Raw genomic sequence first — 17,854 nt, 5'->3', positions numbered from 1 at the left:
GGATGAGCGGGAAGTAGAAATCGATTGCACTAAGCACCAACGAGGCCGAATACATTGCAGCTAGTATGGCCTGTTGTGACGTTGTTTATTTGAGGAAGCTCTTTAGTGAGCTATTTAAGCACGTGCTGGATACCACCGTGATCTTCTGCGATAACCAGAGTGGGATTCACCTTTCAGAGAACCCCATGTTCCACGACCGCTCCAAGCACATTGATATCAGGTACGACTTTATCCGGGATATGGTATAACAGGGATCAATAAGGCACCAACACCTCAGGACTAACGAGCAGGTCACAAATATCCTCACGAAGCCTGTGGGGAAGGTCAGATTCTTAGCCTTCCGAGAGAGACTTGAAGTCATGGAAATACCCTCCCACGAGGGTCCCGCTTGAGCTGGACATTGAACTCTGGGAGCTCCTGGGAGCTTGGGGTACTTCTTGGAGCTATGAGCGACCATAGGGTGAGTAGTTCACCTTCCCCTGTGATACCCCATGGTGACATGTGTGTAGGGTGAGTGGTTCACCTTCCCCTACAGTTGACATATGCATAGGATGAGACTTGAGTGGTTCACCTTCTCCAATGGCATATGAGCAAGATGAGTGGTTCACCTTCTCCTGCTAATGCCCCAACATACATCCTACCCATGTAGTCGGGGAATCATGGGAAGTACCTCTCATCTGGCCAACAAGTTGGGAAATGTGGATAGGGACCATAGCACTACCGATGGATGCATCGTGTACTGTCGTACTCCTTATGTCTAAGATGCATGGTGTTCAACAATTTGATCTAGGATCATTTGAGGTTTTTACCTTTGGACTGACTTTTGTTAGTAGAGAGTGGTAAGGTCTTGTGACTCACTCTCGATTGATTCTTCTTCATTATTACTTCATGGTTCAACAAAGCAGAGATGGTTCATGACGACAGGATAGCATGATGACCACAAATAGATTGGCAGGTAGAATTCTCCCTAGTTGAGAGGGAGTGTTAAAATTGGCAGCTAGGGCCAAATTCCACCTTGGGACAACTCATTCGATGGAGATGATGATCATATTATGCTCTTGACCTGCGAGAAATCCAGAGTACCAGAAATACGAAGAAATATAGCCTAGAACACAGAATTATCACATGAAATGAGAAAAACTGAACAGTATTTTATTATTCAAAACCAGATTCAATGTTCACTTGCCTCTTCGAGGGGGCAACCTCCAACAGAGCAGAGCTCAATTACAATAAGATTCAGTGATATTTTCCTTACTAAGTAAGACTATTTATAGCTAAATGACATCCAAAACCCTAACTACTAATGGTCCCTTGCATAACACAGGTTAACCACTTTATTTATTAACTATGGCCCATTTACAACTAACTATGGTCCCTTTTCTCTAATGCGGGTCAACCACTTACAATTATTAATGCAGACTTTATTGACTCTCTAATTAACTATGACTCTAACTCGGCCCATTAGGCTTATTACATAAATAAAAGGGGTTAGGGTTGGACTCTAGGGCCTTGTCCTCAAGGCTAAAGTTGCAGAAACTGCTAAAGAATAGTGGTTGGTTCCCAGGTCGCATCTTCTGGAAAGGTGTCTTTCCACTTGATGAGTACTTCATCGTGCGGCTGCGGAAATGTCGTTCACGAGTATCGAGGGCCTGTTCTGGTCGGAGCCAAAGTGAGCCTTCCTCATCCAATTTGAGTAGACTTGTTTGAACTCTACAATTGTTCCCCACCACTTTCTTGAGGCATGATACATGGAAGACCAAATGGATTTTTGAAGTAGGTGGCAAGGCCAGTTTGTAGGCGACTACTCCTATGCGTTGCAATATCTGATAAGGCCCATAGAATTTTGGTGCTAGTTTCTGGCAACCCTTTTCTTTGAGAGATGTTTGCTTATATGGTTGGAGTCGTAGGAATACCTGATCCCCTTCTTGAAATGAGCGCTCGGAATGATGTTGGTCAACCTGTTGCTTCATTCTGTTCTGAGCTTGATGTAGATTATCTTTGAGATGAGCGATCATGGCGGCACGGTTCTGTAGGAGTTGATCAACTGCCTGTACTTTAGAACATCCAGGGATATAAGAAACAAGTGAAGGTGGGAGTTGGCCATACACTGCCTCATATGGAGTCATCTTGGTGGCTTCATGATAGTTAGTATTATACCACCATTCAGCTAAAGGTAACCACTGTACCCATTGATGTTGCTTGTCTGAAGTGAAGCACCTCAGATAGGTCTCCAAACATTTGTTGATTGCTTCTGTTTGACCATCGGTTTGGGGATGATAGGTTGTACTTAGTTGGAGTTGCGTGCCCTGTAGCTTGAAAAGTTCCTGCCAAAATTTGTTGGTGAAAGTGGGGTCGCAATCAAACACAATGGAAGTCGGCATGCCATGTAGTTTGAAGATCTGGTCCAAGAAAACTTGAGCCACCAAAGTGGGGGTAAATGGGTGTGGTAGAGCGCAAAAATGAGCATATTTAGAAAGTCTGTCCACAACCACCATGATGACTGATTTGTTGCCTGACTTTGGGAGACCAATGATGAAATCCATGGAAACATCCATCCAGACAAAAGCAAGGAGTGGCAATGGTTGTAAGGTTCCTGGTAACTTGATTGTTTCCCCTTTGTTGCATTGGCACACATCACATTCAGCTACAAAAGTAAGAATGTCGTTTTTCATGCCAGTCCAAAAGAAAGAACAACGTGTGCAAGCATAAGTCTTCTGAAAGCCTGAATGTCCTGCAATTGGAGATGAGTGCAACTCGTCCAAGATGCAGGTTTTGAGGGTGGAGGCCGGTGATATAACTACTCGATCCTTGTAGCGAATAATCTCATCCTTCCAAGAGTAGTCTGTTGAGGAATTAGGATCTTCTCTTAAGTTATTAATGAGTTGGGAAAGAGAGGGATGGGAGAACCATTCCTTGCAGGGTGCTCCCATCCTCAAATTGGCATGATAAAGCATCAACCACTACATTGTCACGCCCTTCTTGTAAATTATCTCATAATCATATCCCATCATTTTAGCAAGCCATTTATTTTGATGTGGCAACGATAGATGTTGGTCTAGAAAATATTTTAGGTTGTGATGGTCCGTGTGGATTTGGAAACGTTGCCCCAACAAGTATGGCCGCCAAGTGTCTACTGCATGTAAGATGGCCATCATTTCTTTCTCATAAGTAGATTGACCCAGATGTTTGCCACTGAGTTGTTGACTGGTGAAAGCCAATGGTCTACCTTCCTGCATTAATACAACGCCAATACCTGTACCTGAAGCATCACATTCAATCACAAAAGATTTGGTGAAGTCAAGTAGGGCCAATACGGGAGTGGAGCACATGGCTTGTTTGAGAGCCAAGAAGGCCTACTGAGCTGCATCAATCCAGAGAATGAATTTTTCTTGAGAAGATTAGTGAGGGGTCTAGCAATGCGTCCATAATTGTAGACAAATTTGCAATAGTAGCCAATGAGACCCAAGAATCCCCTCAAACTCTTCAAGGTTTTTGGTTGGGGCTAATCTTGCATTGCCTGAATCTTTTTCGAATCAACCCTCACTCCTTCATGACCCACAATGTGTCCCAAATACTTGACTTCTTCCACGCCAAAAGAGCACTTGGATAATTTGACAAATAATTTGTGATCTTGGAGCAGTTGCAATATCTGGTCTACATGCTAAAGATGTTTGTCCCAGGTTATGCTATAGATGAGAATGTCATCAAAGAAGACCAGGACAAATTTTCGAAGATATGGTTTCAGCAGGTGGTTCATGAGACTTTGAAAAGTAGATGGAGCATTAAAGAGGCCAAATGGCATGACTAGGAATTCATAATGACCTTCATGAATTCGGAAGGCAATCTTGGGAATGCCTACTTCCTTCATGAGTATTTGGTGATAGTCCGAGCGGAGGTCTAGCTTAGTAAAGAATTGAGCACCATGTAGTTCATCAAGAAGATCATCAACAACCGGAATAGGAAATTTTTCCTTGATAGTGAGCTTGTTAAGGGCCCAAAATTCTGGACACATGCGCCATTCTCCATCTTTCTTTAGAACCATGACCACTGGAGATGAATAAGGGTTGATGCTGGGACAAATAACACCGGCTTCGAGGAGTTCCTTGATGATTTTTTCAATTTCATTCTTTTGGGCAAAAGGATATTGATATGGGCGGACATTAGGCAGTTGGGAACCCGGGACCAAAGGGATGCTATGATCATGTTCACCCCTAGAGGGTGGAAGCTCTTTAGGTTTGTCAAAGACCCATTGGTGGCGATCTAATACTTATTGCATCTCAGGATGAATATGAGGAGTAGTGGATTCAATGGTCTAGATGGCATTAAATTGGGCGACTACTCCATGATGGCCCTTTTTTAAAAGCTTCTCCATTCGATGCGAGCTGATGATAGTAGGAGCACCTGCCTAGAGTCCCCTTAATGTATGAATGTGGTCATTCTGCTTAAAGCTCATATATAACTCCTGGAAATCCATTGTGATAGGGCCCAATGTGCGAATCCATTCAACACCTAGGACAATGTCGCAACCACCCATTTCAATAGCAAACATGTGGGTCTTTAGGTGGTAGTCTCCCATCTGAAGCTTAATATTTTCACAGCGGCCTTCACATTTCATGGTCCCCCCATCAGCGATAAGGACTTGGAAATTAGATACCGCCCGCACAAAGCAATGAACAGCTTCTACGACTCTCTTATGGATAAAGTTATGAGTGTTGCCACTATCAATCAATACCACTACTAGTTGATGTTTAATAAAGCCTCGGATTTTGAGAGTCTGAGGCGAAGAAATGCCATCCAAGGCATGTAGTGATATAACTGGCTCATCTGGCGTAGCTGTGAGATCATTGTCAGTTTGGGTTTCCCCTACTTCTTCCTTAGGCACCTCAAGGGATGGAGCTTCATCTGCTGAGTTGTTATCAGTAGCATCAATTTGAAAGAATTTTGGTTCCTTACATTTATGTCCAAGGGAGTACTTGTCATCACAGTAGTAGCACAGTCCTTGTTTTCTTCTTTCGGCCATTTCTGCTGGTGACACCTTTTGAACCTTAAGTGTTTGGGTGGGGCCCTGAGCCTGGGTGGGATGTGCCTTAGCAACGAAATTTGGACGATTGGATTGGGCATTTAAGGTGATTTCCACATCTAAGGCCTTGCGGCATGCATCCAACCAAGTAGTTGGGTGGTGCATCCGGACATGGGCTTGGATGGCTTCTTTTAGGCCATTGATGAAACACTCCAAGTAGAAGTCATCTCCTAGACCATCAATTATAATGGCCAATTTCTCAAAGGCTACAATGTAGTCCTTTACTGTACCTGTTTTCCAGAGCTTAGTGAGACAACCCAAAAAATTAGATTCCCGGTCAAAGTGATCACATATGGCTTTTGAGAACATGTTCCAAGTTGCTCTCCCTGGATAACATTTTTGATGCCACTGCCATCTCTCTTGGTCCAAGTAAAGGGCTCCCACATGTAGTTTAGTTCCATCTTTGCAGATATCATTAAGGAAGAAATACTATTCCATTTGTGGTACCCATACTGCAGGGTTAGAGCCATCAAATTTGTACATGTCCAGCTTGGGTGTCCGATGGTTGGAATGGTGGTGATTTCCATGGAAGTGAATGTGATGGTTGGATTCTCCTTCTATGTGTGCATCAAAACTAGGCTCCTCCCGATGAGACTTTGTTATAAGGTCTGCTAGTTGTGAGATATGTTTGGTAATATTGTCCTGGAATTCGTCGAATCTTTTTTCATGGTGGTCGACCCTTTCAACAACAATAACTTGAGATCTGGTACCTAGCATACACCAACCCCGGTCAATTACTTAAGAGTAGTCTTCTTGGAAAGAGGGCGAGCTCGGGAGTCTAATGGTATGGGTCACTTGAAGTCGCATCAGAAAAAAAATTGGGACTGCCGAAAAATTGGGGGCTTACAAGTGAATGGTACCACTGCGACCATCTTGTCATCCTCAAGCTTATGGGCTAAATCTCTTGCAAGCGTCCCGAGATGGTCTCAAACTGAAAGGATTTATACTCCCCGTTGATCAATACTGTAATGGCCGCATTCTAGAAAGCTTGAGACTACCCAATGTCTTACGAAAATCAACCCTAGACTGTAGTAACAAAAACCCCAAGGTCTTGGTATTATCGAATGTGTTGCGACAATCTGATCTGGATTATGGCGGCCAAAACCCTCACTACATAAAGACTCTGATCTGCACTGTGAAACCCCAAACTACTGAATATGAGTTGTATGGCGACGGCAAAACCCCAACTGTTAGATCTGATCTGGCAGATAACGTAGAGGGTATCTTCAAATAGCGGAGGGAACTATGGTCACAAATGAGTGTCAGGTGCTACAGACCACAATATACGCAGGGATCCAACAATAGTACTCGGCCCAATCTTTCACGACGCTAAGGAGGATCGACCGTACCTTTAGCTGTACTACCCGACTACCTTATTGTACGTGCGAGTAATCTCCCCGTGTTGTTCTCAGTGTACTATAGCAGCAAGACGGTAGACGGCTTATCTAAGGTTAGGTTTCAGGCGATCCTAAGGGGCTTACGATATACCCAAGGGTACGTGGAAGTGCAGTCTGTGCGCGGTTTTGTCTAATGTGCTACTACTCGAAGGGGTAGCCACAGGGGTTACAAGGGAGTCCAACAAGTGTGACCATGTCTTGTAGTTCCAGCGTGCATGCCTCCCCAAATCCGCAAGGTTTATGCACTCAACGATAGATCCCATGGTTTAAAGATGTCAGAACACGTCTCTAGCCTAAAAAAATTCTATGAAAATTAGAGGTACAACTAGCCCTAGAAAGTGCTCTGATACCACTTGTTATGCTCTTGACCTGCGAGAAATCCATAATACCAGAAATACGAAGAAATATAGCCCAGAACACAGAATTAGCACATGAAATGAGAAAAACTGCAAAGTACTTTATTATTCAAAAACAGAGTCAACGTTCACTTGCCTCTTCAAGGGAGCAACCTCCAACAGAGCAGAGCTCGATTAGAATAAGACTCAATGATATTTTCCTTACTAACTAAGACTATTTATAGCTAAATGACATCCAAAACCTTAAACTACTAGTGGTCCCTTGCATAACACGAGTTAACTACTTTATTTATTAACTATGGCCCGTTTACAACTAACTGTGGTCCCTTTTCTCTAATGCGGTTCAATCACTTACAATTATTAATGCAGGCTTTATTGACTCTCTAACTAGCTATGACTCTGACTCAGCCCATTGGACTTCTAACATAAATAAAAGGGGTTAGGGTTGGACCCTAACAGATTGCATTAGATTCCTCTTTTCGAGAGGTCCAAGATTGATATAAAGATCATCTCATTCGGTCAAGCAGAAGCGTGATTTTGAATTTATGCCCACACATGTGCAAATTGTTTAAATCGGCTTCATCATTATGTAGGCTCAAGAAGCCCAATGGATGTGTCTCTTCACCCACAACGAATTGCATAAATACAAGAGACTTCACTCGTCATTTAACACATTCATCACTCACACATTCTTCTCTCTACATCAAATTGGTTCGTACAGCTATTGTGCAGCCTCTCTCTCACACGTGTGGCAAGGAGGACAAATTTTCTAGACATAATTACAGGGCGAAATGAGAGAGGTTTGACCAGCGTTGACTAGAGGTTGTTGACCAAGTTTGACTGCATTTTGAGGGTCAAAGGTTCGATTTTTCTAGGCCGCATTGCTGGGCACAAAAACCGAGAAATTCTGGGTTGTTTGACCTGTGTTGACTTCAGGGTTGACTGTTGTTTGACCGCAGAAAATTACAACAGTTTTCTCTCTCCTTTGACCAAGATCTTTTGCACTAAATTTGACCTCCTGATTAGGGCGAATTTGACCAAGGAAGACCGAGTTGCTTTGAGGAAGATTTGTTGTTGTTTTGACCAGCATTGACTTTCTGGTTAGGGTTGAAGTTTGACTGCAGTTGACTGCAGAAATTTATAAGGTTGTTTTGACTTTGTATTGGGCAAGTCAATTTGACTTTTGTACTCTCTCTACTGAACTTTTGATTTAATAATAAGAAGAATTGATCAAAGGATTTTCCCCACATTAGAGATTTTCCTTGGCATCCGCCAAATCTGGTGTCCTCTTATCTTTTGCATTCAAGTTCATGTTCTATCTGTTTTTACTGTCAATGTGATTATTGTGATTGCTATTGGAAATTGGAAATTGTTATTGGGCTACTAAAGAACATTGAAGTAAATTTTGTTAAGCATTGAACATACCATTGTTATCTAAAATTAACAAATTGACATGGTACTATATATATATAATCGAATACCCAATTGACACTCTACTATATCAATTAACGCTCTACTACATAGTGAATATATATATATATAGGATTATTATGTCAATTGGGTCCAGCTCGAGTGGTTGTGTGATGGAGTGTTATCCTCTGCATCCAGGTTCTATTCTATAATTGATATGAATAGGCTTTGAGCTTCTACAAAATCTGGTTTACCCTTAGTACCCTCATAATGAGGGGAAGTGTCTGAGGTGTTTCCCCAATAAATGAGAAAAATTAATGTAGTCGATTATATCTTTTATTATAATATAAGTAATGTTGACCACACTTTGTCAACAATCCAAGGAAGCAGAGTACAAAGATGTGAAGAAAATTTTTCAAAGTTCAAAGTCATCAACCAACACCATTGTATCATTGTAAACCCAATTTCTGCAAGTTATATTGTAAATGATGCTAGTATGATTGTTTAATTATGTAACAACAACTAGGTAAGTCTCTGATTTTGGCAACGGATTTCATCCTAGGAAGTTTTTTAACCTCATTGAATTATGTGTGTTTCTAAACACGGATAATCGGCAAAGTTTTTCTTCCAACTTAAACCCCAAAGCTAGGGTAGGATCCCTTGACAAGGTCTTAGGCAATGTTGTAACTATCTCTATCAGGATATTATCGACAAGGGAAAAAATCATAAAAATCGGGAAAAAATCGTAAAATACAAAAATATTCATTTTTTTCCTATTTTTTTAATATCTAAAGCATCTACAACATAAAATAAATACATTGACACATAAATATGATAAAAGAACTAATGTATAAGATGTGTAATATCATTTCTAGTGCTACATCACACATAACAGTGAATCATGTCCTGAATAGTAAGTCTTGACTCCTGAGTCCCAACTCAGCCTCAAAATATCAACAAAAAATATAATATTGTATCTCATATCATGAGTCCTAATGTCATATACAATGAAATGAACCAAATAACTAAAGTCTAATACTATTGATTTCCTCTGCCCCTCTTGTGAGAAAATGCAATAGCTTTCCCTTTCCCTCTAGATGTAGATGTCAGTGGAGTTGGCAACAGACTCTGCTATGCTCTAGAAGTTGAAGAACTAAGAGCTACAAGAGGTAGACCACGTCCTCCACTGGTGACAAGGGTAGCCTGGGTAGGTTGTGTCACCTCCTCCTCTTGTTGCTTCTCTTCCTCATAAAAAAAAATTATAATAATAATAATCTTAAAATTTTTATTTTATTTTTTCAAGAACTTTTTTTTTTTTTTGGTCGCGAGCGATTTTTGCAACACTGGTCTTAGGTAAGACCTAGTGTTATATCAAGTCTTTGTAAAAATGTGTTTTGGAATAATTAAGCACATTTTGCTAAATTATTTTATTACAAAAATACTTGGTCTATACTAGATCATGTTGTGTCGCAAGATTTGGTAAATAATTGAGGGTATGAGTCTAAATGTGTATTCCCCCCTTGAGGGTTGAATTAATTGTGATATCTGGTGTAAAAAATATTTTAGTGTATGGTCCCTCATACTTAGACACCATGGCTAAAATATTTGAGGGTGGAAAAAATATTAATCCCCTCTAATGCCAATTAAATAATTTTTCTGGCTAAATTAAATAAAAATCCTAAGCCAGAAAATTAATTAATTTTGAATCAAAAAATAATCATAGAGAAATTAATTTCTCTCCAAGTGGAAATTCATGGTTCAAAGAGAAGTCAATTTTTGGAGGTCCCACACCAAGAGAAGAATGGATATTTTAAGAAAATTTGAGCCTTAGAACCTTGGTGGTTAAGTCAAAGTCAATTTTTTGAGGAAATTAATCCAAAATATTAATTTTTTTGATTAATTAAAAGTGGGTTTTAAGAAAAATCCGAATTATTCCTCAAAATTAAAAATTCAACAGTGGAGATTAAAAGATGGTCAAGCTATTTTCAATGGTCAAGATTATTTTGACAAGGATCAAGCTAACTAGCCGTTATTTTCCAATTAGAGGGGTCTCTCTATATAAAGAAGACATTTTGTTTCTATTGGATATATTTTTGGATGATGTAAAATTTTGTAAAGTTGGTATTGAGCTATTGCTCTGCTGGGAACATTTCTATATCATAATAGAAAGAATTTGGGGTTCAGTGCATGGTGTTTTTCTTCCATTGACCTGTGGTGTGTGCTAGTTATGTGCTTTCCTATATTGTGCTAAAATTTTTATGGACTTGTTATTTCATTTGTCGATGATAAGAGCAGTCTATTGGTAAAAAAAATTATCCTAGGTGATCTACTTCACCATATGGTCTAACAGTGCTACTTGAGAAAAATTATAAAGATTTGCAGGTACACTGACCCTTGGGCTCCAAGTTCACATACTGTAGGGAAGAGCCGACTATGTTTGGGCTCTAAGATTTCTATATGGTATTTTAATTTTTCAGAAGGGTTTTGGCCAATATTCAAATTTTTTGAAAAACATATCCATCCATTGCTATTACTCAAAAAAAATATTTCTCCAAAAAAAATCAAATTCGCAAACATTGTACATTTGTAGATAATGTGTAAATAATTTGTAAATTTTTTCCAACTCATTTGTTTTTGCAGCAATTGGGGTTTTATTATTTTTTGGGTTTCTAATTTTTGTATATATATTGGAGTTTTGGGCATTCTTTGATTTATTTTTGCAAGTGAACTTCAAGTGATCAAGAAAGATTTTGTTGGGGTTTTGAGGCAGATCTAGGCCTAGGAAGGCAAGATATAGCCACCATTCATCCTCCACGCCCAGCATCTAGCATTTTAGTAGCAAATTTGTGGAAAAAATTTGTTTGCAGGTTTCTGGAATTTTTTTGGCCCTAAGGCCTAACCGTCCAGCGCTTCTAACCTAGTCGCTTGCCTTTTTAGGGCTAGCCGCAACCCTTTGAGGCCTTTCTAAGGCCTCTTCCCCCCTCTAGAGGAGTCGTCCGGCCTCCTGGAGGCCACAGTCCTCCTCCTTCTACCCTGCCGCAGCCCCTAAGGGACTTTCCCTCCTAGCTGCAGGCCTATTTGGGCTAGCGGCTGCCCTTTTAGGGATTTTCTGCCCTAGCTGCAGGCCCTAGAGGCCTTGCAGCCCTAGCCATTAGCCCTATTGGGCCTTTCCCTTCTTTAGTTGGGGTTCTTGTAGGGTTTTGCAGTCATTTCAGCCAAGGTGTGGGGTTTTGCAGCAGTTTTTCAACTAATTTTTTGTGGTTGCAGATTTGGGGTATTATTGAAAATTATTTGGCATTGGTTTGTGTAAATTTGAATCAAAAAAATTGAGTTTATTTGGCTAACACTTGGTTTTGCAGATTAATTAGCCCATTGGGCTAGGGTTTCAAGGGCCAAAGTTGCCAAGCAAGGCCTCAACCAGCCATTGGTGCCCTAATTGCAGTCATAAGAAGGTCAATCCATTTATTTTTAGCTGAAAATTTGTGTTGCAGGTCATTGGCCCAAGTCAAACTATAGCCCCTAGAACTATCAGCTATTAATTACTCAGTTTTAGTTGGAAGAAGTGTTACCATATTGTTTGAATAAACAATTCCTCTCAAATTTGGAGAATTGGAAAAAGTATTTTTTGTGTAAAATAAGAAGCACTGCATAAGCAATTCACCACGTGATTGTAATTGTAAAGCTCTCTTTCCTGCAATGAAAGGTGTGGATTTGCTTGCTTAGTGTTGCCATATTGTTTGAATAAATATTTCCTCTCAAATTTGGAGAATTGAAAAAAGTATCTTGTTTGTAAAATGAAAGGCACTGCATAAGAAACTGACCACGCGATTGTAATTGTAAAGGTCTCTTTCCTGCAATGAAAGCTGTGGGTTTGCTTGCTTTCTTATTGAAAAGGATGAAGAGCACACCCTAACGTTTGGGTTCAACTTTTGCATGCAATTGTGTTACTTATTATACAGATACAATCAAACAAGAAATGCATCTTAGAGGATAACTAAACATATTCAGACAAGAACTTCACTGTATCACTGCATTTACATTTTTCAATATTATGTTTGCAAATTTGTTTAAGATCAGCAGAACTTACTGTCCCACGATGTCAAGAAGCTCCTTCTGTTTTGATGCAATAGCATCTCTATCGTTGTCTGCTATAATTGTTTTAAAATCTTGTAAACCTAGCATGAGCTTATCCACCAACTCCTTGCCAATCTCCTTCTTGGACTCCGCAATATCGCCAACTATTTCTGTCTTATACTTATGGAGGACCAAAGTAGCTTGCTCTATGTTCTGTGCAACACGTACAGAAAGGTTCAGACCCTCATTAGAATGTTAGAAAGGTGAGTGTTAAACTAAGCATAATTTTATGTTTACTTGGTGAGTGGATGTCTTCTTTACTCACCTTCCCTGCAGAGTTCAATCCCTTCATACCTGGAGCTTTGAGATTTTCCTTGATATTCTCAAGATTCTTTTGGATATCCTTAATGGGTTTGTTGTCAATAGGCAGGGCATATCTCAGCAATGCGCACGGATCCTTTATTGGGGGTCCTGACATTAATAGAGAGAAATCCCATACAGCAGATGCAGATTGAATTGCATAAACAGGCTCAAGGCAAGGTTGTGTCATCCAAAAAGTTGCTGCCAATGTAAAACATAATGCCAACTTTCGTAATGCCTTGCTGAAGGAAAATACCTTACTCTGAAAAAAGAACAGGCATGTTATGGAAATTGTCCATCATTGTAAAATGCAATTACCCCTATCTCTCATAAAGTGTTGTATTAAGGTAACTTCCAATAATGATGCATCTTACACCTAAACAAAACTTCTATTAGCAATAGTTTATGTCACTTCTCATATCCAATTTTACAGTAAGTATTCATGACTTTTAACATGCAAAATGTACAAATTTAGGACTTTGAATATACTAATCACCCACCTGCACAGTTTTAACATCAATCCCATCCACATTGTGTTCAATGCATGAACAGACTATCTTTAACAGTTTCACAATCAATCTTATCTATTATCCAATGCGAGTCCAGAACAGGTTTAACAATTTCACAAACAATTTCAGCCCCATTATAATGAATAAAAGCACAAAATATCTATAACTGAGTAATCAAAACTTCAGATCTGTCTTTGCTAAGCAGCATATATATTGATTGCATTTTGCAAGTCCAAACCAGGTTTAACAATTTCACAAACAATTTCAGCCCCATTATAATGAATACAAGCACAAACTATCTATAACTGAGTAATCAAAACTTCGGATCTGTCTTTGCTAAGCAGCATACATATTGATTGCATTTTGGGGCACTCTGCACTAGTGGATATTTCAAATTGATTTGAGAGAAACTGGTTCCAATAAACTAAGTTAAAATATCTGCCAAATTTATTCTCAAGTACTTGGCGAGGTGCTTTATAAATTATACAGAAACCAAAAGTTGAAATTCACAAAAAGAGAGAAGATCAACATTGAACCAACCAGAAAAAACCTAATTCAATCAAAGATTAAAAAACAGCAGTAAATCAGCACTAGTAAAAAGAGGGCATCAGTATGCTAGAGAGAGCACAAGAGTGCTTAGAGAAAGAGAATCGTAGCCATAACCATTAGTGCACCAAAAAGAGAGAAAAGCAAACATAACCAAGGCACTGTAACAGCCAAAGAGAGTGGAATATAGAGAAGGTGCCCTTAGGCTTATGAATAAGAATGGATCACTTAAATGAATAGTACAAAAGAGCAGCGGTACATTTATACACCATCTTAGAGGAAGGGCACTAGCCCCAAGGGCATTTGACTAGGTTGGCCTTAGCCTAAAATAACCAAAAAATACAATTTAATTGAGTGTTACACAGAGGTAGGCTCATGGCCATAATAAATACAACAATGTCAGCTCATGGCCTCAAGCGAAGATTAAAACCATACATTTAACATCCCCACTTGAATTGAAAAAGGGACCACCAAGAAGTCATTTTATCAACCATGCCCTACAGGATTAGCAATGGATGAACATCAGCAACCTTAGAAGGAAGGGCCGAGATGGAGGAGATTTCGGAAGGTTCTCTAATGGACCTGTAAGAAAATCAACAACATCCCTAAATGTGGCAATAAACCATTTAGGGACAAAATGTGATATAGCCGAAGGAAGTGTCACTGAAGTTGATGGATCACCAAAGAAATAATCATCACTGAACTACTCATCTAGTGGAGGATTGCTAACAATGAACTATGCATTGATTGGAGTATTGGTATCACTGAACCATTCAACTGATGGAAAAGCACTATCACTAACATGCTCATCCCAATGGAGAAGTGTGTGAGGAAACATCATGTAGAAGGGCAAAGATTTTTGCAAGTACGGAACCAAATCAGTTATTAGTGATCACAAAGTTTCTCATCAACCTCAACAATCACCATAGACATTATGGGAGACGTGTTTGGGGAAGCATTTTCAGAGGTAGAAAGAAGACTAACACCATATTGTGAAGGTAAGAAATACACTAAAACATGCCAAGAATCATCCCAAAGACGACCGACATCAAAATATGAAGAGGCACAATCCATGAAATCGTCTCGAGAAGTAATGGGAGACATCCTGATGGACCATGAGTGGGAACTTCATCAAATGTAGTACATTCGATCACCCTATGAGTGGTGGAATCATGAAGGTAACGTCCTTGAAAAGATTCACTCTAGCTAACTAGAGTGTAAAGGGATGGAGTTGTCAATATCTTTCACCTTTCATTAATGGACCCATGCACAAGATCCAAAAATCCTAAAATGCAAAATAGAGGGTTCGTTTCTATACCATTCCTCATAAGGAATCATACCTATAATAGCACAAGTACGTGTCCAATTGACGATATGGGTTGTGCAAAGTTGCAAACCACTACTTCTCCCTGAAATGAAAGCTTTATTTTCTTGGAGTGAAGCATGCAACAAGGCATCTCCAGGATAACCCTATTCTTTCCTTCTGCTACTCCATTTCGATGCCAAATGTAAGGAACAGTTCTCTGCCAAGAGATGCCCTGAGACATGATAAATAACTGGAAAGTATTATTAATACATTTACCTCGACCATCAGTGTTGATACACTTAATATTCCTCTTGCTCTGGTTTTCCATGAACGATTTGAATTCCCTGAACTTTCCAAACACCTCGTTCTTGGATTTAATGGTGTATATCCACAAGAAATCGAGAAAATCCATCAATAATAAAGAAGAGGAAGTACTTAGCTCCCCCGAGAGAATTGGTGGCCATAGGACCGCAAATGTCACTATGGATACCTTCCAGAGGTCAAGAAGCTCCCCTCTAGAAGAGGCCCTTGGGTTTGTAATTAAGAATGAATCATTTGAATGAATAATGCAAATGAGGAATGGTGTATTTATACACCATCCCAGAGATAAGGCACTAGCCCCAAGGGAGTTTGATTATAGCTGCCTTCCCCCTAAATAACCGAAAAAAAAATAAACAAAGGTAGGCTCCTGGCCATAATAAATACAATAAAGCTGGCTGGTGGCCTCAAGCGAAAACTAAACTCACAAGTTTAACACACAATGCCTTAATTCTTAACAGAATCGAATACCATATGAAGCTAAGAAAGAATATTCGTATGGCTTCAGTGCAATGTGGTCCTTATATTTTGCAAGCTACTGGATCATTTAGGATAAACGAATCGTAATAATATATTTCACTTGAACACTATTTATAATTATACTTAAAATAAAATTTACGCATCTATGCAAGTGCACCTGATAAACAATCCCAAATCTTAAGCACTAAGAATTCCAAGGAATACCTTGGTCTCCTTTGAAGAACCTTGGGCACACCTAATTTGGATGCCATGAAACCCACCTCCAGACCTGTAACTGCTGCCACCTCTGATTTTGAAACTCGTTAAGACCATTATTTCATCATTCCTGAGGCTCTTCTTGCACAAATTCTTATCACAAAGGTCATGGGTTTGTAGACCAATGGAAACAATAGAATGCCATATGGAAGAAGAAGAAGAGAAGAAATTGGACCGTCGAATATTTGAATTGCAGAAGGGAGGAGGAAGCAGCAACCCAATTGGAGATGCTACGAGAATCATTCTGTAGCTGGACGGCGGCTTGCTGAAAGATCCAATAGAATAGAAGAAGGAGACCCAATTCAGTGCATGGCCTGGGATTGAAGAGTAATTGAAAAGATGGCCTGCCAACAATGACCCAGATCAATAAATGGAATGCAGGTTGTGGTACCCAGCAAGAAAACCGATTTCTATAGTTAAAACCAAGTCAACAAATCCACTGATAACCGAATAAATTAAAGAGGGCCAAAGAAGAGGTACTCAAATCATTCAGCTACTGCAGATTAAGGCTGGATATTCTCAAGAGGCATTCCACTCCACTCCTCAAGTTGTGGATAAACTTTTCAGAAAATTATAGACGTGATATATAATTGTTGGTATATTCATTCGGAGTGTCTCCAGATGAATTTCTCCACTTTTATTTACTTCAGGTTTGTTCAATTGTGTTTTAAAGAATTTACATTCTACTTCTAAATCTAAAATTACAGACCGGTGTTCATCAATTGAAGAATTTACACTCTACTTCTAAATCTAAAATTACAGACGGTTATTCAGTGCCTGTCCAAACCGCGCAGTCCCACAAATACAAACTCATTTAACCTGGGAACGATTTGATACCATACATTAATGGTTATATCTAGGTTGAGGTTGCAAATGTTTTCAGAAGTGAGCATGTCAAACCATATATCCATTCTCAATTAATACATGTTTCTTACATGGACGTTTGTGAGATGCGTGTACCTTTGCTGGAATAAACCAATTTCATATCAGCCAATGATGGATCACGAGCGAGCCCCTTTTACCAGCCCTAGCGAACGCCCTAGCAAGGAGCAAAGAACCCAAGAATTTTATATCACAAGTGTGTTGATTATTGTGTAGTTGGAGCCATAACAAAGATGAGTTCATGCAAACAAGTTCACAAGAGTTAATATATCTAAGTAAGAATCACTTAAAGCATTTTTGGCAAAAAATTCAACCAAGGAAGAAGCAAATTGAAAATAATACTACAGCTATCAATAGTTTGACTATGCAAGATAGCTCTATGAGAAAGAATCAGAGGAGGAGGCCCCTCCCAAGATCAACACAACCACAAAGCCTTTCACATTACAGGAATTAAGAAGTTGAAAATAGGAAAGGCAAAGGACTTGGTTGATCTTCAAGCAAAATATCTAAAGTGGGGAATGAACATCCTTGCACCGCACATCATGGAAATATTTAACAACGTCATTCAACAAGGATTCCCAAGAGATTGGATAACTAGTCTAGCAATACCCCTTTTTAAAAGTGGAGACATTAATAATCCTTCCAACTATAGAACCATTATGATCAATCCTTTGTTTACAAAACTCTTCAGCAGCATGGTGGAAAATAGAATTAGTCAGTGGGCAGAAATCAAAGAAAAGAGGGCAAAAGGGCAAGCAAGTTTTAGGTCGAAACATTCTATAGTAGATCATGGTATCACGTTGAGACACATTATTGAAAAGGTTTGGGAGGGCAAAGAAGAAGTATTTTGCTGCTTTGTTGACTTCAAAAAGGCATTTGAC

The 17,854-nt window shown here is 39.5% G+C and overlaps 1 protein-coding gene across 4 annotated transcripts in view; it reads right to left on the bottom strand.

The window, feature by feature from the left end:
• The window catches only part of LOC149260277 (peptidyl-prolyl cis-trans isomerase CYP38, chloroplastic-like), a 191,761-nt gene extending 174,562 nt beyond the window's left edge, over positions 1–17,199 (bottom strand). Inside the window, exons 1-4 of one of the 4 annotated variants that reach the window (XM_089419990.1) lie at positions 17,052–17,199; positions 16,041–16,435; positions 12,643–12,939; positions 12,331–12,530 (exon numbers count right to left, since the gene is read on the bottom strand). In XM_089419990.1, coding sequence (XP_089276116.1) covers positions 12,331–12,530; positions 12,643–12,939; positions 16,041–16,435; positions 17,052–17,076 — 917 coding nt within the window. In that variant the 5' untranslated portion in view covers positions 17,077–17,199. Of the gene's footprint in view, positions 1–12,330; positions 12,531–12,642; positions 12,940–16,040; positions 16,436–16,571; positions 16,965–17,051 lie in introns of those variants that run through there. The other 3 variants (XM_089419973.1, XM_089419981.1, XM_089419999.1) reach the window with 3 other exon arrangements.
• Between the last annotated feature and the right edge of the window lie 655 nt (positions 17,200–17,854).

This window comes from Pinus tabuliformis, chromosome 6 (assembly GCF_031772625.1).
Source record: "Pinus tabuliformis cultivar Carrire ecotype Pingquan chromosome 6, CPIR1, whole genome shotgun sequence".
NCBI lineage: Eukaryota > Viridiplantae > Streptophyta > Pinopsida > Pinales > Pinaceae > Pinus > Pinus tabuliformis.
The sequence above is the reverse complement of the archived record's forward strand: the minus strand, read 5'-3'. Positions and strand labels throughout refer to the sequence as shown.